Source organism: Lissotriton vulgaris, chromosome 1_1 (assembly GCF_964263255.1).
Source record: "Lissotriton vulgaris chromosome 1_1, aLisVul1.2, whole genome shotgun sequence".
Lineage (NCBI taxonomy): Eukaryota > Metazoa > Chordata > Amphibia > Caudata > Salamandridae > Lissotriton > Lissotriton vulgaris.
Window position 1 is genome coordinate 1244688421 of NC_141685.1, and position 22126 is coordinate 1244710546.

At 45.4% G+C, this 22126-nt stretch overlaps 1 protein-coding gene across 2 annotated transcripts in view; it reads left to right on the forward strand.

The window, feature by feature from the left end:
- Positions 1 to 22126, forward strand: part of UAP1 (UDP-N-acetylglucosamine pyrophosphorylase 1) — a 163027-nt gene that overhangs the window by 104841 nt on the left and 36060 nt on the right. For both annotated transcript variants that reach the window (XM_086964509.1, XM_086964514.1), the window contains exons 7-8: positions 481 to 621; positions 10366 to 10554. In XM_086964509.1, the coding sequence (XP_086820635.1) occupies positions 481 to 621; positions 10366 to 10554 (330 nt within the window). The remainder of the gene's footprint in view (positions 1 to 480; positions 622 to 10365; positions 10555 to 22126) is intronic.

Consider the following 22126-nt stretch of genomic DNA (forward strand, 5'->3'; position numbering starts at 1 on the left):
TTTCATGCAGTGGCAGGACTTTGAAAATATATGGAACAATTTTTTTATGAATCTGTTCATCCATCCATTCGTGTGCTTTAGCTTGTGGTCCTTGACTCTGCTTTTTTTTCTCCAGTTCATAGCATTATTGGGATGGAGGAATTTACGCCATTTTGTTTCGCTGCACTGTGGTATGGTTTGCGGTGTATTTATATTTGGCTGTTCCAGAATTATGTTGGATGTACTGCTGCTTCCACAGAAGTATTGAGCACAGCACCCTTGAGCAGCATTCACGAATGGGGGAAATGTGCCTCAAGCATACTATACTTCCATCTCCGAGTCACCCTTAAGATCTATTTAGTTGTAACCAACTCTCTTCATGCTGGAGAAGATAACCATGAGGCATTGTTTTTGTTTTGCTTTGGACAACACAGTTGCTGCCATTGTATATTGTATATTTAGGGTTGGTTTATTACTCACTGTCTTTGCTTTCCCCTCTAGCATTCATGAACCTCAGCTGCAGCACCACGTGGCACAGAAGAAAATTCCATATGTGGATACTCGAGGGCAGTTCATCACGCCAGACAAGCCAAATGGGATCAAGATGGAAAAGTTTGTCTTTGACATCTTTCAGTTTGCAAAGTAAGTGCAAACCTTTTGTGGGCCTTTGTAGGGTAGCTGTTTATGTATTTGACAAGTTTGCTGTGTGCCATTTATTATTTACTTCTAAAATGAGTGGGAGATGGAAGCACGCAAGCTATGTTCTGTGCATGTTCCAGCAGCAGTGTGGGTGCCCAATTTCATGCCAGCTGGATGAGGTTGGAAATCCAAGGAATAGTTTACGCCAGACCTATTTCTTTTCATATTTCCTATCACAGCTGCATCTCAACAAGTCAGGAGCAGTTTTATTAGGTAGGAGGTGAGGCCTCCTCCACTGCATACTCTCATTATTGTAATGCATCTTCCAGTGAGGTCATTACCACCAGCTCTGATTTTCAAGGGGTAGCCTTTGAACTGAAGCACTCGTCTTTATAACGTAATCATCATGCATAAAATATTATGCAAAATATTTTACATCCGGGCATCAGAAGCTAAGATTGAACGGCTTGTGCTGATTTGTTATCACATCCCACATTTCTTTTTTTCTCTTTAGTTTGAGCATCTGTTATTTCAAACTACTGATCTAGTAAACGTTGATCAACAACATATAGGGGCTCATTAGGATTGCGTTTTTTCCGCATCCTCGGGGCCGGCGGAAGCCACCGCCGGCCCAGAGGATGCAGAAAAACCGAAGCGGACTGACCAAAGACCCACCGCCACATTAGGATGGCTGGTGGGTCCTGGTTTCCATCCGCAGCTTTTCCGCCGCGGCTGGCTTACAACCGCGGCGGAAAAGCTCTAATCTGGTGACGGTGTCTCTCAGACACCGTCAGGCAGATTAGGATGGGATGTAAAACATGCTGTTCCGCGGCGGCTTTTCCGCCGTGGAAAAGCATGTGTAACTTCACTGCGGGGGCCCGTTGCGGGCCCCCTAGGTGAAGGGTGGGGTGGGGGGTGCACATGGGGGGTACCTATGGTACCCCCCTCATTTGTATGCAGAAAGCGGCAGGCACCGCGAGGTGCCTGCCTCTTTCTGCATGCAAATGCAATGACTGCATTTTTAACATTGCCGCGGGTGCAGCTTGAAGCCGCACCCGCCGCAATGGTAAAAATAGAGGATGTGACCCTAATCGCACAGGAGGGGACTCCGCAGCCCATGCGGACATCCCTTCCTCCTCAGTGCGTCCGTCCGCGATCATAATCGGCCCCTTAGTGTATAACTTATTTTCTATCGGAAATGTTCTTGGATACTATTGTTTTTCGAAGTGAAGTTTGCAAGATCAGTATTTTTGATTTACATAGTGAGCCAAAACAAATTGCAAAGCTGTGAAAAAGATGCAGAATTACAATCATAAAACTTCTTTTTTTGATCGAAAATAATTTTCATTTAGTTATTTTTTAATTTGTTTTATTTTTTGGGCAAAGAAAGAGAAACTTCTGTCTTTATTTAGTAATGCACTTAAATATGGTGATCTAATTTTATGACAGTGCTTGTGAATTGAGAGAAGTTTCCCTTCATGGGATGGCATTGAAAGTAAGTAATCTTTTCTTGTGAGCTTTCGACCTGAGGCTGAGCTAGGAAAAAAAGTGATTTGAGGTAGGTTAGTGTGTGTGTAACAGATTTATCCAGTAAGGCTGGGCAGAGTTTAAGCAGTGAAATGGAATGCTTCTGAAGGAGGCTAGTGAAGAAATGTTTGCATAGGCAATCGTCCTAAAAAAAGTGCTGCCTCTTACTCTATCTTTTCAGCTTTTTCATTGTTGAAAGTCTACATCCCCTTTCAGAAGTTTGTTTTTGTTGCCTTATAGCCTGGAATTAAACTGCATAAAAATATTTTTATGTTTTTGCATTTACCTACACACTGTAAAACGCAACACTTAAAGTGTTCAATTCAAAGGACCAAAATAACTGGCTTTTGTAAGTGTCTACTATATAGCCATCCATTTAAAACGTGGAGACTCAATTGCAGCATGAAGTGAATCAACCACATCCCTGTGGTGGAGCAAAGGGCTCACGGTTTGAGATGTTCCTCTGAGAGCTAGGTGGCCTAGCATGCAGCGGTTTGCCATATGCTAGTCGCTGTGGTGGAAAAGGCACTCAAGTTAATTCCTTCCGTTTTGTCATCACCATCAGATTAGGGTAGCAATCTCCTGAAATGTTTTTCTCTTATCCAACCATACCGTAGAAAGGTTCTGAAGCAGACTTATGCACATGTATGGCTTCCAGAGTAGTGTGGTACTCTTCGAAAAATCGCTTCAACGCCCCATCAGGGGTAGCAAGCGCTAAATAAATGCAAACCTTTTTTCCCTCTTCTATCCCTCCACTATCTTTCTCAAACCAAATAACTGACTAACATATTCACCACTCAAATTACTTCCATATTCCACTATAATAACTCGCTACTAATCCTTTATGGGCTCTGGAGTAGCGTAGTACTTGCTGAAAAAGCACTTTGATACCTCGTCAGGGGTAGTAAGCTCTATATAAATGCAATTACAATACAATAATCGCCTTGTAATGGAAATTGTAAATTTTCTCAGGCATAACCAACCACCTACAAAATTAAACAACAAGCAACATGGCCACCACCTGCATCCAACTGTAGTGATGTGAGTATATGATTTTAGTATAGTTTCAGCTTTTCCAGTAGGTTCTCTCTGCTCACTAGTGCATTTGACCGCAAAAGGTGCAACAATGACCACCAAGAAGCTTTCAAATGAACTTCAGAAAACAGTGGTGGAAACACACAGCTCAGGAGATGGGTATGTAAACTATTCAAAGGCCTTGAATATCCCTTGTAGCAAAGTCAATATAATTAAAAAGGGTAAACTGCATGCCACTACCAAGACCCAGCCTAGATTGCGCCATCCTTCCAAACTAGGTGACTGCAAACCTTACTGATCAGAGGAACTAGCCATCAGGAGGCCAGTGGACACTTTAGATGACGTCTAATATGGGTCAAATTGTGCAGGCAAAAGGTTTTGCTAATTGATAAAACCAAAGTGCAGAAAAATACTATCCTTAATGTGAAGTACACTTGTGTCTTGTGTCTCTTGGTAGAAACCAGGGCACTTGTCAGGATTGATAGAGTAAAGTTCAGGAAGGCCCTTTAGAAACCTTTACGCCCTCTGTAAGAAAACTGAAACCAAGACGGAGGTTCCTCTTTCAGCAAACAGTGACCCGAGGCACACTGATTGACGAAGGAACAAAATGGTGAATGTCTTTGCATAAAGTCAGAACCCCCACCTCTATCCGTTCGAAAATGTATGACATAACTTTGCGTCTTGTCCATAAAGGCTACTCAATGATCTTGACAGAGTATCTCCGTTCTGTTAGGAATAGGCAAAGCGTACCAAATCCAGGTGAACCAAGTTGTTGGAGACCCATCTCAACAGGCCGGCAGCTGTAATTGCTGCCAAAATTGCTTTCACCAACAAATAAGCCAGGAGAGTAGTGATTTATCCAATTATAACAGTTCAGTTTTGTGTTTTTCACACAAAAAACGTTTTTCCCTTGGAAGTGTGTAGTGTGGATTAGTAGATACAAATCTTAATTTTAAATGCAAGTAGCTCTGAGGCACTGACTCAACAAAATATAGAAAACGTTCTACTGAGTTTAGACTTCCTTTATACACAAGATACTTTCTATAACTGGTGTTATTAAATCTATATGTAAAAATTCAAGTTGAAATTTATTTGATTGATCGAAATGATAAATTCATCATCAAAGAATCATAAAATACAGTGTAAAATAAAAACCGTTCCAGTTTTAAATAATTAAAACTCCAATCCCAATCAATCAGGATTTATAAAGCAATGCAAATCACCCGTGGGGGCCTCGATGTGCTGGAGTTACTAGCTGCTTTGTGGTGCTCTATTCATTCGAACATCCAGGTCTTGAGTCCTTTTCTGAATTCCCGGAGTGATGAGGTAGTCGTGAGGTTCAGGGGAAAGTTGTTCAAAGCTTTGGCCGCTAGGTGTGAGAAGGAGCATCCTCCTCTGTTGCCTCAGCGGATCCGAGGGTGTGTGTGAGAAATTGGGAGTTAGATCGTAGGTGTCCGGTCAGTTGGTGGAAGGTTTAGTGCTAGCAGATTTACTACAATGCGATATAAAAAGTTAAAATTACCTAAAATATAAAGTGCAATAAACCGGACCCATTATAAAATATTTTAGTTGGATTAAGGTCGCGACTTTTGCCTTATGTACCAGACCGCGTACAACAATTTAGATAAAGCAACTATGACTATTGTTGAAGAGTCGTTTTTACAAATCCTGAGCGATTGCCTTCTTTCCATAAAACTCAGGCACTAACAAAGGGAAACAATCCACTTACTTCTACCTTTGACATGCAAAGTGCAGACGAACAAGTGTTCTCTGTTTCATCAACAGAAAGACTAAAGAAGCCGTTGTGAGTCCCGGGTGTAGCAGCATTCCATGATGAGGTATAAACTGCAATTGGGAGGGTCCAGTGCCTACACTGTTAAAATAATGAGCAAGCACGTGTCGGGCGAATATAATTTAAAAATTCTTCATGTTTAGTTATGAATTTGTGCAAGACAGAGCATCTAGTAAGGCTGCCTGTGGAATTTTGCAGCTCATTACGGGCAGCAGCTTTCTCCTGAAAACAAAGGTTCACCTTTGGGGCAGTATTAGTATGGATAGAAGAGGTGTCCTCCCAAAAACTAACCACGCCAAGCTCAAACCAAGCATTTTTTTTCTATAAAGGCCAACCATTTCATTTTTTTGGACGATTGCAATTTTAGGATCTCTGCAAGCCCCTCTCTATAATGGTGCAATTCGATGGTAACCAAATACGCACCCAATACAACAGTGGTCTCCAGGCTGCCAAGTCTGCAATTGGAAAAAACCTAGATCCAGTCACCATGGTACTAGTGATGTACCCCTCCCTAGGCCAGTAAGCGCTCTAGTGAAATGGTTTTCGACAACGATCAACGTGTTCATGTTGCAGTAGCCCTATGACTCAGCAACATACAGTGCCGCACTGCTGACTTGCGTCTTGTAAATTTCCATCGCGGAGAGTATTTGAAACCAAGAAGCCTTTTTAGCAAATCTACATATGGGACCGGCATTAGGTTTAATTGTGAGAGAACTTTTGTGAATCTCAGGATCAGGCTCGTTCCTGAGGTCGCTCCCGCGACCGCTATGTGAAAACAGGTAAGTCTACGCACGGGCATCTCTTGCGGAGATCTTCTTCTGATGTTCGTGCAGCTGCCGCCCATTCCCCTCGCTCTGTGCCAGGTAAAGACCCACGGCAGCCCCATCCTCCATACCCTCCCTTTCCGGGAGTTGGAGCAACGCGTGCCCAAATGGAGGCTTATTCTATGGCACTCCAGGCTTGCTTTGAGTCGCCCCCTCTCCCTTGTGCACCTTCGGGTCCCACAGAGGTAGCAGGCACTCATGCCGGGTCCTCCTCTGCGGAAGTTTCCCTGGTGCCGGCTGTGTGTGCAGAGCCAACACAACGCCAACAAGCCAGGGCCCACAGCACAGCCCACCCCGTCAGTGCATAGACCTGAGCGGCTTCCTGCGCTGACGTCGGAGGCTGTGCCGGTACTACCCCAGGCGCGACGTCGGGCCCGGCACCTTGTGCTTACTCCAGGAAGTTTGCAGTGGGATCGACGTCGGTAGGCGTCCAGGTAGAGTTCCCTGTGGAGGTCGTCGACGTCCAGGCGACTCTGATGTGGCTTCGATCGACGCCGGTACCGACGTAGATTCCTCTTCCCTTGGTTGAGGTTGTTGATCCTCCCGTCTCCTCGGGCGGCGATAGGTCTCCTACATGGCGTCAGTCGACGCCGGTACTAGCGATTACGCCTCCTCCTTTACAACATGATGCTTCCCTGGACTCCCCAGATCAAGGGCCAATGGTGCAACTACCCAGTGTTGCCTGGCCTTCAGGTCAGTCTCTGGCTCCTCCACTCCTATTGTCTAGTGGCCGGATTAGTCTTCAACCGTCTCCTACCGACAGTTTATCACCTACACGGATGGCAACTGAATCTAGTGGTGCCATTGCGTGCGCTATTCATGGGGCGGCTGCTGTACTCTGCTTTCAGCTTCCTGTAGTGCCTCTACTTTCCAATCCTTTAATGGATCTGCTCCACTTGGAGCCTATCGAGGTGAAGCCTTTGCTGCCCTTTGGGGGCTCTTTATTTGACATCCTGCGTGACACATGGTCAAGACCCTCTTCTGGTGACCCTGTTGATCAGGCTATTACCGGTAGGCACCGCCCTGCTCCGGGTGATCCTCTTTGCCTGTCTCTTCACCCAACATCTCAGGGACTAGTTGTTCAGGCGGCTTTTAATTTACAGTCTTCACCCACGTTGCCGTTGTAACCTCCCACCAGGGAGTCTAGGTGGCTGGACGATTGTGGTCGCCAGATTTTTGCCTCTGCCAGCGCGGGCATCCGGGCATTAAATACGGCCTGTGTGTTTGCACATGCATCCTCAGCTTTTTGGGATTCAGTTGGGAACCTTCTCCCTTCTGTTCCAGAAGAGCCACAGGCAGAATTGCTTCGTCTTCTGCTGCATGGCAGGGAAATGGCACAATTCTCCCTTAGGTCTTCCCTTGATGCAACTGACTATGGGACAGGTTCTTGCGCGCGCTGTGGCTTTACGCCGCCATGCTTGGCTGCGCGACAGTCGCTTCTCAGATCATATTCGGGATGCCCTCAGAGATCTGTCGTTCAATGGGGTTGATCTTTTTGACCTCCACGCGGATTCGGCGATCTCCCGTCTCTTGTTCTGGCTGCAGTGAATCTTGGTGCCTTATTTTACGCCGCCAAACCTCTGCACGGATTGGTTATGGTGCCTGGTTAGTGTTCATGGCTGGTTAGCCATCTCTATGTTCGTTCAGTACAGCCCTTTGTCTGTTTCTCTTGTTTTTCTGTCCTCTGACTATATGCATAGCTCAAGAGGACACCCCTACAGGGGATTAGCCTTACCCTATGTTGGGTATTTGCTGGTATTGGGTTCTGCCTTTGCCTTGGTACGCTCCTATGGATTTTTTCTGCGACATCCTGCTGGGAGTCTATTGTCTGTTTCTACAATGCTCCTTGTGTAGTGTTGCTCTATTGCCTGTCTGGGTTGGTCTATCTGCACTGCATCGGAGCCTAGCATGGGTTTCGTGCCGTGTCTATCCAGCAGGCCTGGCAAAACACTTTGTTGTTGCAAGTTTTTTCACAACTGACACCCTATTTGCTGCTGTGCAGCCTCCTATCACAATTTCCATATTCACTGCTGTTTCCGTACGGGTGTTTACACGCTTTGCCTTAAGATCGCACGGTGCGCTCTCAAGGGGCGTGTTTTCTTTACAATACTTGCTTCTTGGGGTCCGGGACATATCCATTTGTCCCTCATATTTCCACTGTCGTGTCTAGTTCTTCTCGCTTGCGGGGGGTCATCGTTCCTCCCAGGCAAGGAGCAATTGTTCCTTACTGCCCTAGGTGTTGTCCTATCCAGTTACAAGTGTCTGCGGGTACTTTTAGCGTACCCTACACTCTTGTTGTGTTCTGCTTCCCTTTTCAGCATTTTTCTTCCTGCTCAGAGTCTGTTCTGTGTTCTTGCCCAGCGTATCCGTGCAGGCTTTTCCTTCATGCGGTGTCTGTGGTCTCTGGCCCGGTCTGCTTGTACCATCGGCTCTTATGTGGTGCCCGGCTTTATTGGTGTCTTTTTTGGGCGGTGACCTTCTTGCTGTTGTGCGCACCTGAACTGTTCATTTTGGTGTACACAAGGTATGTGCTTACTTCGTGTGGTTCCAGTGTCCACACGGTATGCTTAGGTACCTTCCAGTATGCTTACGTGCCTTCCGGTCTTCGCTCTTGTGTTTTGGCGTTTGACTACTTGTCATCGGCTCTTTCACATGTTGTGACAGACCATCTAAGTCCTGGCGTGTTTTGTGCTTTCGTGCTACTAACGCCTTCTGGCCGTAGATTGGCATCCTACCAATACTGTCTCTTGTGTCTTCCTGGTACAGGTTTCAACAGGGTTCCTTTTCGCTGTTGTGCATATTGGGCCGGTGTGTGATGTCTCTGTCATACCAGTTGCCGTCTCTCGAGGCTTTGCTGCAGTTGGCACGTTTCATTTGGCGGATCTCTCAAACCCTCAGTTCATCTCTGCTTCTTGAAAACTCGTATCCTTCCTTTTTACTCCAGCGTATCTAGTGTAGGGTTTCTTCTACATGCTGACGTTTGCTGGGTGAGGGTCAGCCTCTTGTCACTGCTGCTCCACCTGCCTTGCAGGCGCAGGTTCCAAAGTGCTTTTTTCCACGGTTCTGTTTGGACAGCCGATGATTGCTTTTGCTTTTTGTCGCCACCTTAGATCTGGCTCATTCCTCGTACCCTGGGTTGGTTCATCTTCTTTTTCTCCAAGTTAGGGACTCTCACTTTGCCACCGGCATTCTGGCTCTTTGTTTTCCTTTTTCAAACCCTGTATACACAAAGGTTTTTTTTGCGCTGTTCCTGACAGCTTCTGGTGCCTTTGCCTCCCATTGTTTTCCGCTCTCTTTAGAGCTTCATTGTCTGGTGGTTAACTGCGCTAACATTGCTGTCCTCACTATGGTTCATCCCCTGGTTTCACGGTGCTGTTTTAGTCACCCTCTGGACGACTAAGTTCTCTCGGGAACTTGGTGGGGTTCCATCGCAGACCCGCTTCCTCCATGGGTATGGCTTTGGTATTTATTCTAAGTTAAGGAATCTGCGGCTAGACTTCTGTTAGATGGACGAGTTACTTACCTTCGGTAACGATGTATCTGGTAGAGACATAGTCTACCCGCAGATTCCTTAATGCCCACTCGTCCTCCCTGTTCTGCGAAGACCTTTTCAGGTTGGTGCTTTCTATACTCGCCTCCCTTAGGGTGGCTTGCCCTTTTGCGGGGTGACATTCTCTCTTCACTCCAACACAGACTGCTTCGTTCTGTTTCTCTGCTCCATTCTGTCCATTCTCCACATTAGGCGGTACGTTAATCCATCATGTGTTCTTTCCAGTCCTCTGCCTGGATGGTAACGATGTGAAATCTATTCACGTTTTTCGCACCGTCCCTCTCCTCTTCTTCTCCATGGCCTTTTACTTCAGATCTATTGGCTCTGTACATTTATGGGTCTTTTATTGGGGTTGCGATTCCTCTTTTTGGTGACGTCTTGTGGTGAGCTATCCTTAAATCTTGTGTTCCGTACTTGTTCTCCTTCACGGTTTTACTTTTTGGATACAGATTTTCTGTCCACTACCCGGCTGTTTTTCTACATCCTTGTCTCCCTTAACGTTGACTTAGCCTTCACTCTTGTGGGGTTGCTTTTCAGAGCGTTGCTCTGTCTCACCCGTCAATTTCTTTCTAATTTTTCACCATTTTTGCACACTGTTCCCATATTCTCACAGTTTTTTGGTGGTGGCTCCACGTTCTGACGCAGAAAAGTTTCTCCAATGAAAACTGACGACAGCGCTCCGGGAGGGGCATATATGACTCTGCTGACGTCATATCCGTGGACGACGTCATAGCGGAGCTAGCCGGCGCCTCCCCCCGGCGCGCAGAGGAGCTGCTGCAGAAAGTTTTCCGGATCCAGTCTGACGCCTGAGGATATTCTAAGTTAAGGAATCTGCGTCTATGCTATGTTTCTACCAGATACATTGTTACCAAAGGTAAGTAACTCGTCCTATTAGAAGTGCCCTCTTCATTTATGTAGTTCAAAGTGTGTTCTACAGATGTAGGCATAATTTTGTGACCATTGAATGCGCTTTCTTACTCTTTGTAACTTTTGTGTATTTTACATTTTTCCAACTGTAGGAAGTTTGTAGTTTATGAAGTGCTGCGGGAAGAGGAGTTTTCCCCCCTTAAGAACGCGGACAGTCAGAATGGGAAGGACAATCCAACCACTGCAAGGCATGCCCTCATGTCGCTGCATCACTGTTGGGTCCTCAATGCTGGTGGGCACTTCGTAGACGAGAATGGTACCAGGATTCCAGCTATTCCTCTGTAAGTGACTGTGCTTTGACTGCTGACTTCGGTCATGATCAGGGTTGTCTTTCCTATATAATGAGTAGATTAACAAAAAATAAAGGTTTAGATCAGTCGGAACATACAATAGTATTATTTGCCTTATATCCCCTTGTGTTCCCATTGAGTTAAATGCCTCTGCAGAGGAAGGTTAAGTTACATTTTCAAACAAATTTTTTAGGTCGAAGCCTATCACACAGCACAGCTGTCTGGTTTGCTAATATTGTCTTGGGGCCATTCGGAGAGCTTCCCTGGGAATGCATTCTGCCCATTGCATAACATTGGCTTTGTGGTTTGGCGCTCGCATTCCCTTGCTTTCTATTTGCTACCTTTTTTGTTTTAGGCTGTCCAGCTTATGTCTGTCCCTTTCCGTGTCCAAACCTTATTTACTGTATTCTTTAATCAGTACTGGATTTCTATTAACAGGCTTTTAAATGTTGTTCTTATCTTATCACATTTGCTGTGCAGACAAAGACAGAGGTCAAATGTCATGCTCTGTCTTTTTGGGAGCTTGGCATTTACTTTTCTTTCTCTGGCTTCAAAGTGAGAGGATTTATGTGACCAGCATGCTGGCTACTGGGAGGTGCTGGATGGAAGGCTATACAATGTTTTTTTCTAGCACATAATAAAATGTAAATGAGCTGTGCAGATATTTCAGAATATATCAGAATTAGGACCGCACAAATGAAGCACATTTTTGGGTAATTCTGAAGTGTGGTGGAAACAAATATTTGAATACAATCAATACAATAGTTGAGGACATTTCCACACATTATTTGTGCGCTGTATATTTTCATCAGTAAAGCTGTATATCTGTGCAAATGTAATGGTCATTTCAATTGGTGTTGTCTGTAATGGCAGTACCTACCACACCATGCTTACTCCACTTATACTACTCCACTCTGCTCTGCACCATTCCATACTATGCCACTCCACACTGCATCACTGCACTCTACGCCTCTCTACTCTGCCAATGCACTCTACCCCACACTACTTTCACAACTGCACTCTGTGCAACTCAACTCTATGCCACTGTACTCTGCAAAACTGCACTTTATGCCACTCCACTCTAGAGCAGTACACTCTGTCAGTCAACAATATACCACTGCAATCTACTCTGCTTCACTGTACTCTACACCTCTGTACTTTCATGTGTACCACTCTACTCTACTCTGAAACAACCTACTCTGCACCACAGCGCTCTACTCTGCACCACCCTACTCTACGCTGCACCACCCTACTCTACGCCACTGCACTCTACTCTAAGTACTGCACTCTATGCCAATGCACTCTACAGATCTTTTTATTCAAAACCAATGCACGCTACGCTACTGCGCTCTATGCCAGTCTGCTCTGTACCAATGAACTCTATGCCATTATACTCTGCACCACTGCTTTCTTTGCGCACTGCACTCTACACAACTTCAGTCTAGGCTACTCCACGTTACTACACTCCATTATATGCCATTCCACTCTGCAACACTGCACACCACTGCACTCAATGCCAGTGCTCTCTATGCCACTTAACTCTGCACCACTCCACTCTACACCACTTCACCCTACTCTGAAACTTACTCACTTTATTCTATGATGTGCCACTCTACACCACTTTACTTAACTCCAGTATAGGAGCTTTCATGGATTCACATGTTTGAATCATTCCCCGTCATCATGATGAGAGTCCCAGGTACTTTAAATAGTAATAGTAGACTGATAGGTATAGACTAGGAAAGGCCTAGGCCTCACAGTTTATTAACCTATCATAGCCCTTATTAAAAAAGAGACCAAAGTTTTGCCCTGGTCAATCAGCATTGACCACCCTCTAGAACACTCCTGAGAGAAGCTCAGAACGTCTGATTTTCTACCGCACATTGTGCTAGGGAGTCTCCTCTGAGGTCTGCTAAGCTTTTCTCATCTTCAGGAAGATTTTCTGGACTTCAGCTTTCAGGGAAGTGACTTGGTTTTACATATTTTCTTAGTCAGATATATATTCTCTCTTTCTATCTGTTGTTTGCCACAAATCTGACTGGGTTATCTCAGAAAAGTTAAAAAAAAAAAAAAGGCTCTCTTTAGAGAGTGTGACACTTGTCTGAAGAAGAGACTGTATGTGTAAGACCCTCTCAAAGAAAGAGTTCATTTATTGTTTATAGCCATCTCATAAGGCGTCTGACTGCAAGATATGTTGTACCTTCTCAAATAAGACTCTCTGAGACCGTGAGGGAAGACTTCCTACTTGGCTCCAAAAATTGAAGACCAGGTCTGATCCTGTGGCAGACTGAGAGAGCATACAGTCTACCTCATCAACGATATCCCTCAAAAGAGAGAGGTATTCATTGCACTCTGTCAAGGAACCCCATTCAAAATGTGCCAAAAAGTCCTCTCAGGCTGTCTCCTTGGGGCACAGCAAAAGAAAGAACAGTCTTATATGTCTGGACTCCACCTCCAGGCTTAAGACTGACTTTTAAAAAACCTTTTTCAGAGACATCTATAGGTTCTCTGCCACTCAAGAATGAGTTGCCGTCGACAACAAGGGGATGCACTTCAGAGACGTCGACATTGTTGTCAACAGCCCTGTCACTGTCTATGACATCTGTCGTCTTCTATTCAGGCCCAGAGTTTGCCAACCATCCCTCTGTCATCGTTGACAAAGATTTCCTCACTGTCACTGAAATTAAAGCCGCCAATGGACAAGTAGATGTCGACAAGATCGTCGTCGTCATCTTCGACGAAGACCGCATCATCAACGAAGGCTCCTAGATTGTCAAGATGAAGGCCAGAACCTAAATCACCATTGCCAAAAACTACTGTCTTACCAAGAGAGATAGATATTACCCCAGAACATACGTCACCAATTAAAATCACGCCTCTTCTACCCACTCATCTTTTGGAAGAGGAGGATTCGGAAGACGAAGTCCCTTTTGGTCCTGCATATAGTCCATCAGATTTACATGTCAAGTATCAGCCAGATGACGATGAAGAGCAGGAGCAAGACTGTTATAGTCAGGTTTACTATACAGAACCTGAGCCATGCCGTCAGCACTATCAGCAGGAGAGGGTGACGGTGCCTTCTGGCTTCATTTCAAATCTTCAATTTATGCATGAGGACTACCGCCAGCGTTTTCCACTTTCAGTACCTGTTGCTGTCCGTCCATCTCGAATGGGGTCTCCAGTGCAAAAGATCCACTCCTACCAGACTATCACTCCCAAATACCCCTCAGTCTGTTCCTCTCCAGGAAACAGTTCTTCTGACGAAGAACATGAGGAGGGAGAACTTTGCAACACGGGCACCAGAATGGGACAACTATTCAATCTCTCTGCCTGCTTCACCAACACCTCCTCCAGTAGACTCTCTACCAGAGGACATAGGAGGTTTTGATAATCTTCTAGAACGTGCTGCAAAAAGATATGCTTTACCACTCCCTTCAAAGCAATCCGACTGTTTTGTTTACGATTTTAAGGAACCATACCGTAAATCCGCTAGGGCTATACCGATAATTGATTATATCTGGGAAGAAGGTATGCAGATTATGAAGACCCCAGCTTCTGTATGGCGATGCTTCCGCGCCTTAACAAAAAATACAAAGCTACAGACAATGCACCAGCGTGCCCCCGGGGCATCTAAAGCCGGATTCAGTGGTTATGCAAGCGGCTCAATGTCGCTCAAAAACCCAGCAGCACCTCTTTCTGCTCCTCCTGATAAAGATGCCAGGCGTCTAGATTCAATTGGGAAGCGTTTTTCGTGAATGTCTGCATTGCCAGTGAGAGCAGCAAATTCTCTGGCGATCTTAGGGCGCTATGATCACCAGATGTGGTCCAACATTGCTCCCTACATGGATCATATCCCAGAGGACGCTAAAGAAGAGGAAAAAATGATCTTACATGAGGGAGAAAGAGTATCTAACAAAATAATAGATTCCGTCATGGATATTGCCATCACAGGTTTCAGGCAGTTGGCAGGTGTGGCGGTTTTCAGAAGACAAGGTTGGCTCAAAGCCACCTCATTCTACCCTGAGGTTCAAAATAAAATCTTGGACCTTCCATACGATTTCTTTGGGAGTCAAGTGAAAGAAGCCCTCAAAACGAACAAGGTGGAAACTGCCAAATCTCTGGGGCTGTTCCAGTTTCAGAAACCTCCTTTTCGTGGTTCCCGAGGGAAAGGACAATCATTTTATAGGAAGGCTATCAGCAATACCAATATCCTTCGTACTCATCCAGTCACCAGCCTTAATTGTTCCCATTTCCAACAAAAACAGCCTCTGCAGACCTCCCATGTTAGAGCAAACAGGGGAAAATAAGCACGAGCAGGCAAGGATGTTGGCCGTAGACAATAGTGTACAGGCTCTGGCTGCAACCCCTTCACCACACTCATCAAAAACTTCCAAATTTGCAGGCAAAATTTCCAACCACTTCTTCCAGTGGCAAACCATTACCACAGACAAGTGGGTTAAACGCCCAATACAATTTGGGCGCACTACAATTCATCCAAAAACTGCCTTCAACCCCACCACAGCCTTTTCACCAAAAAAAGACTCACTGCTATTCAACAAGAGATCAAAAGAATGCAACACATACAATACAGCCTCACAAACAACTCCACAACTGTCTACACCACTCCATGAAACTCCACTTCATGACACTCTCCTTTACCCCACTAAAGTTTAGCCATGCCATACAGCAGCAACGCTGGTGTACAACATGGCTAAAACATCCAATAGCTCTTGCATAGGCGAGACCTATTGGCTTTGCAAGTGCTTGTTTAAAGGAGATGTTGCAGGCTCATGACTGCATCTAAGCCCACTAGAACTAATTATTGCACTTTATTAAACACAGTTACTGCGCAGTACTCTAATAACTGTACGAGCCCGGTACAAGCTCAAAGACGGTTTTAAATACTGAGGCAAGAATGTAGGTTTAAAGCAGGACTTTGTCATGGATACACATACTTTATATACGCCTGAAATCTAGTGGTTGGTCTAAAGTAGTTTAAATATATGTAAAATGTAGCTGTATGGTTATCAACTCTAGAACATGACTGGAACCACCAAACATTGTTCTCAGGCGAATCCCCTCAGTAGTCTTTTTATTTAATGCTATCTTTTAGGAACCTAATCCACAAAGCGGCAACTCTGATAGAACATTGTCTGTGGGACTTTTTCACAAAATAGATTCAAACTACAAAGAAAGAGTGATGTGTTTTGGCAATACGTATGAAAGCGATTTGTCGTCAAGAAGTTTCTTTGAGAGGATTGTATGGAGAGAGCATATCATTTAATTTGTGTGAAGACCAGCTCCTCTATGTACTTTGAATGCCGTTGGGGTACGACGGGCTATTACGTGAAACTTGTGTTTGCGCCAAGCTTGTGCCATTAGAAGATGAAGATCCAGTAAATCTGGCTAAAAAGGCAATATTGGTGTCAAAGATGACAGCTGTGTATGTTACCTCTGAGTGATTTATTAATATTGTGGACCTCAATAAACAGGTTGGCACTTTCTGGTAAGATCTGGAGTCTGATTTTGAAAGTGAGTCACAAACTGTTATTTTGACGCTGGTAGCATCTGGACTGCCCGCACTTGAAAAATTAAAAATGTGACTTCAATGCAGATGCCCGATCTGAGACTAAGGCAAACTTCAGCAGTATGGTATTTGAAGAGTGCACAGACCTAAAGATTTGGAAACACCCCCCCCCCCCCCCCCCCCCCCCCTTAAAGTCAGCCTCTCTTTCATTGTTTGTGACTCAATAAATAGACAACTTCTTTGCCCTCAACAACTTAAGAAGGCTAAAGAAAAGCAGTTGAGTTTTGCACATATAACATGACTCAATTTCTGCCAAGATAAATTTCATATTAATTCTGAATAATGTAAATAAATTTGTATTTAAGCAAAAAGTATGTTCTCATTGCAGAAATGAATGCGTATAAGATGCAAATTTGATAGCATCCACAGGTTTGGAAAAATAGATCTTGTTCCATCCCAATACATCTGTATTACAGAAATTCTCTTTTGGGTTACAGTAGTTCCTTCCATGTTCACTCTTACATTCTTACCCACAATATCAACTACAAAGAGGTCATAAACGGGGACGTCTTGAACAATAAAGACAGGCCTAAAATCTTAAACATGTTGCTAAACCTGCAGATCTAGTAACTTCAATTATCTTCTTGATCTAAGAATAGCACAAACAACCCAGGAACTGGTAATAGTAATTTCTTCTTGCAGAAATACAAGCAAGCGCATCACTGTTTACAGGGGTGCTTTCTGGGTCATGCTCCAGTGCTGGCATGTATAGTAAGAAATGATTACCCTCTGGGCCATCACTTTGATGCTGATTCTGGTCTTTGTGGTGACTGTTAACATGCAACTTCTTGCAGACAAAGCTGCCCATCTGTGTGAAGTGTCATATCTGTCAGTATTAGCAGCAATTCTGCACAAGAGGAATCTCTTAGCCCAGGGCTGTTGCCCTGTTCAGGTTATTAATGTAGCTATATGGCCTAAATGACCCTCTAATATGAGTACTTGAGCACCATTAAGTCAAATATATACAGCACCATTGTTTTGAAGTCCAGTCCTGTCCGAAACTGAACGTTGCCTGACAGTATCATTTAGTATTTAGTCATTATAGTCAAACGCACTGGATTAGGATGGCTGTTGCAAAGGTTTTGATGTTGCAACAATGTGATAGCATGTGGTTTGTGAAAAGAGATCTTTCAAAAACAGTATTCTAATGAGGAATAATACTAAACTTATACCCAAAGTTGTTTCAAAAACAGGATTCTAATGAGGAATAATACTAAATTTATACCCAAAGTTGTTTCAAATTAATCTTATTTCTCTACCTACCTTTTCTCAACAGCCAAAAACTCAACCTGAAAAAGCTCTATGCGCACTAGATGTTAGAAAGCAGTAACTGACTACTTAATACACACTAAACCAAAAATAGTTCACAGTTCATTGTAGCATAGGCTACAAAAGCTGAAGGAACATCTGTATGCAAAGAAATAATAGCAAGATGCATAGTTCAAACTATTCAATTATGTTATTCATTATCAGGGAAAAACTTAAGAGAAACCCAAAGCACATTGCACAAGGAAAAAGGGACTTCAAAAGCATTGATAGGTATTGTCTCCTTCCAAGACATCTGTAAGGCAGCCACATAGAGTACAGTGCACACATTTACTAAACGTAATTGTACCTACATACCACAAAGAGGTTCAGGTGGGATAAATATTACTTAAACAACTATTTACATCTAATCACTCTTCACCGCCCTCCTCCATTATAGGATGATATCGCTTTAAAATCAATCCACAACATGTGAATATAGGGGAGCATCATGCTACATAAAAAAAAGTGTTGCTTATCTGTAGAATTAGTTTTGCGACTTGAAGCTCAGTCTGATTTACATGTGATCCTCCCACTTCCCAGGCGAAGGAGGTGTGTTGATACCCAAAAATATGGAGGTGGCAACTCTGCTGGGACTATGTCGACTTACACTTGATGTCATAGGGAGGTCCCTTTTGGCTGTGCTTCTTGTCAATGCCTACAAAGAAAAACCTCTACCTTTTACATACAGTTTCCTGACCTAACAACTAAATGGCAGAATAATGCATATCATGTAAATCTAGAGGAGCTTAAAGCTCAAAACTATTGTTACAGGTAAGTAACCGGTTTCTTTAAGAATATGAATACAGTGGTTTAGGTTAATACCATTATAGTGCTCACCAGGCCCACCCCAGATGTCCAAAATTGCACCTGGAAGTGTATATATAAAATAACAAATTCATTGTAATTGACTAACACATCACACAGAACTATACAGTTAATGAATTTAAGGCAAAAACAAGGAGATAATGGACAGAGCACTGAAACTTTTCAGACACTCGCCTCCAGTCACTATTAGATCTGGGTTGAATCCATCATCGTTCTTTAGCTCACTTTGCCACCCCAGTTCAGACCCAGCTATATGCAAATCTTTCTTGACCCTGTTCCTCATGGGAACAGTCCAGCCCGAACTGCTAAGCCAGGTCTTCCCTGGACCAGAATCCTGGACCGTTTTTCTTTTTTACAACAAATTTTATTTAATTTTTCCATCCAAAGGGGTGAGCCCCCGACAACCCATATTTATACATAGCAATTGCTGCCCCGGATATCCTTCGAGAAACTATAAAGCACCCAACCCAACAGCCCCCGCCACCCACCTCCCCCCATCCCTGCACCGCCCAACCTGCTCGAAAGACTAAACAGGCATAAATACATATGATCACATCTCCGCGCCGACTAATCCACGAGTAGGAGTGGAGAGTCATGTGATGGTGAGTCTTTCTATGAGATCTTGATTCGTGGACGTTGGAAAAATAGTAAGATCAATAACCCGATACTTGCCCAATGCTGCCCAAATTTTCCCATGCTTCTGCGGGCAACCCCTGGCCTGAAACACCGCCACCTCGGCAGACATGCATTTGTCTAATGCGGATTTCCAGGCCGCCACCCCAGGGGGAGACGAAGACTTCCAGAGCTGGGCTATGTCGCGCTTAGCTAGTGTGAGCCCTAGGAAAAGAAGGTGTCTCTTGTAGATGTTCCACCCTATATCGTCAGTACTGTGGAGGAGGGACAGGCATGGATCCTCTGGAAGTTCCCACCCCAGTACTCGCCCAGGCAGGACAGTACCCCCGACCAAAAATGGCGTAACACTGAGCATCCCCAGACTGTGTGTAAAAAGGGTCAGTCATCTGACTGGCATCTGAGGCATGCGGGAGACAAGATAGCTCCCATCTTCCAGAGGCAGAAGCGGGTATAATACACCTGATGCAGGTATTTAAACTGTATCAGTCTATATATATCTAGATGGTACTGCTGAGCCCTTGGGACTAGCAAGAGCCTTGGTCCAGTCGTCATCAGAAAGGGTCGGCATGTCAGCTTCCCATGCCGTTCAACTCCGATGCAGATTCGTCTTGGTATGTGTGGTCAACATCTGGTAAAGCTGACCGATTTTGTGTTCCCCAAATCACCCATTAACAGTCTTCCCTCCAGGGGATGGAATTTTGGCAAAGTCGTAAGGTCTTTAATCATGGGAGAGAGAGCGCGCCAAAGCTGGAGACACTTATGGAATTGGGATTTGTGTAGGTCGAACTCCTGTAGCCTTTGAAAGGATTTGAGTGTGGGACCGCTGTGAGAAGTTGGCCTGATATGTAGTGTTTCCAATTCTGGAACCACTGGGTATCAGTCCAAACAAACCCCAAAGATGTCAGGTTGTAAGTCAACCTTGTAGACAAGCTATCCTAGTGGTAGCATGGACTAAGCAGCCTTAAAGGCTTAACTTAAGAGGTCGTGTTAAGCGAGCTTGTTTTACCACATACAATCCTGTAATCAAATGAAAGGACACCACACAAGTATATATTGTAAAAATATATGTATTTATTTCTAAATTACTCCCCAGTACTCTTTATGAGGAAAGGGGCACAAGCGTTAAATCAAAAGCACTGTTAAACATATAAAGTTGGCACAATTATGGCTGAGGGCGGGGGGCCACTCAGACCATATACTAAAAAAATGGTATAAGTAACACTTATCGAGCAATGGTTAGGCCTAGGGCCTAGAGATTCGCTGGGAGCAGTCAGGACAAGCAATGCAGAAGTCGGGAGTAGCCCACAGGATACGGGTGCAGCACGGAAAGTGCGGCGCGCACCAATGTAAAGTCAATGGTGCGTAAAAGTTAGTTAAAGTGAATTAAATGATACTTCCGCTGAACCTAGAAACACAAAACTTCAGACACAGACCCTAGAGGTGTGTGCCAGTGTAAGGACACCGGCGTTGCAAAGTTACCTCACCCACAGGCCGTGGGTGCACAGGGTCGAAGTGGCGGCGGGTTCTGTCACGCAGGTTCTTGGTGCTTGGAGCTGTTGCAGCTGCAGGCGCTGTGAAGCAGAAGTGTCCGGTGCGATCCAAGGGTGGATCGAAGTAGAAAAGTACCTGAAAGCAGAGGGGACAGAGTCTGGGTCACTCAGCAGTGACCAGGGTGGAACCAGGACGGAACCAGGCAATGTCGGGCGCAATCAGGCGGTTGTCGATAGGCTTCTCTCCGCTGTCACGTGGGCTCTGGGGCATCTGCGATGTCCAGGAGCAGGTCACGATCTGTCCCACGTAGGCTCTCGCCGTCAGCACCGTCGGCTTGAAGATTGTAGCAAACAGCACTTGGCAAAAGCAATCCACGCGGAACCGGGAGATTGCTTATCACTCGAACCAGGAGGGTCAGAGTGGGTGCTCCTTTTCACAGGAGCTGGTGCAGATCTGGAGCAACCAGAAAAGCAAGTCGGTTTTCAAGTTTCGTCGGCACAGGGGCCACAAGCCAGCTGGCAAGTGACCGGGCCAACGCGTCGAGCACACACAGGCAGAAGGGCCCCACACAGCACTCGTCGAGTGTGGAGGGGTGAGCTTTGGTGCAAGTGGAGCTCGGGGCTGGGGCTTCTCAAACCCCGGTGTACAGCTTCGAGGGTCACTCGTGGGCTGCACGGTCAGCGTCTCGTGGCCTTTTCAAGATGGCGTGCCCCACGCTTCCGGTCGCCTCCACGGGTCTCAGCTCTGCAGGGACTGTGGATCGGGCAGGTAGAAGGCAGGCAAGCTTGATCTCGTCGATCTCTGTCGCTCGAGTTCCGGCGGGAACTGCAACAAAGCAAGGGTCGAGGGCTGGATGGTGCCTGTTTGCACAGGGTGGTCACTCCTTGACCACAAGGGAGATTCTTCAGTCTTCTCACGTCGTGTAGAAAGTCGAAGGGTCCAGATTTCGTTTCTTATGTTTCTTCAGGATGATCTGAAGTCCGTTGGGACTGCTCCCCCTCTTATTCGAATCTAGGGGGTTGGACATCCTGCTAGGTCCCCTCCTATGGGTGGGACCCAGGAAGGGGGTGGTTACACCCCTCTCCTTTGATCCTGGCCGCGCTGGGACAGGGGCTGGGAGGCCCCAGAACCGGTTTGGCCGGATCCTGCAAGGGGCAGCCTTGTGCTCCCCAGGCAGTGTCTGGTTTCTTTGAAACCTCCCTACTCCAATCCACTATCTCCTGTCTGGGGTGGTTTGACACCGCCCTGTGACAGGAAACTCTTTGTCCAGGCCTCCTCTGCCGGGTTTCGGTCAGCAGCAGGAGGCCAGACCCGTGTCTGTGGCAGGGGCATCCATTTTGTGGATCTGAGGCTCATTTTAAATCAACCGCGTTTCAGCAAAGTAACATGTCTTCTCCCTCTAGAAGGGTGGAATGCTACCCCCGTCGCCAGAACTGGCGAGGGGGTAGTATTCCAATTCGTATGACACCTTACACGACATGTTTTGATAAAGCCAAACCAAAGTTGCTATATAACCGCGAGGATTATAAGGCGCTTAAGAGTATATGGTATGGCATTATCCCGGATCAGCTTAGGGAGTGGTTCCCGACAGCTGCAGATAGGCTCAGCTCATGCCAGAGCTCCATCTCACATAAAACCACGCACTCTGCCTCCAGGATTGATGAGGCCTTCCATAGGAGTGGCTCACAGGTTATATATGTGTCCGGATATAGGTTTAGA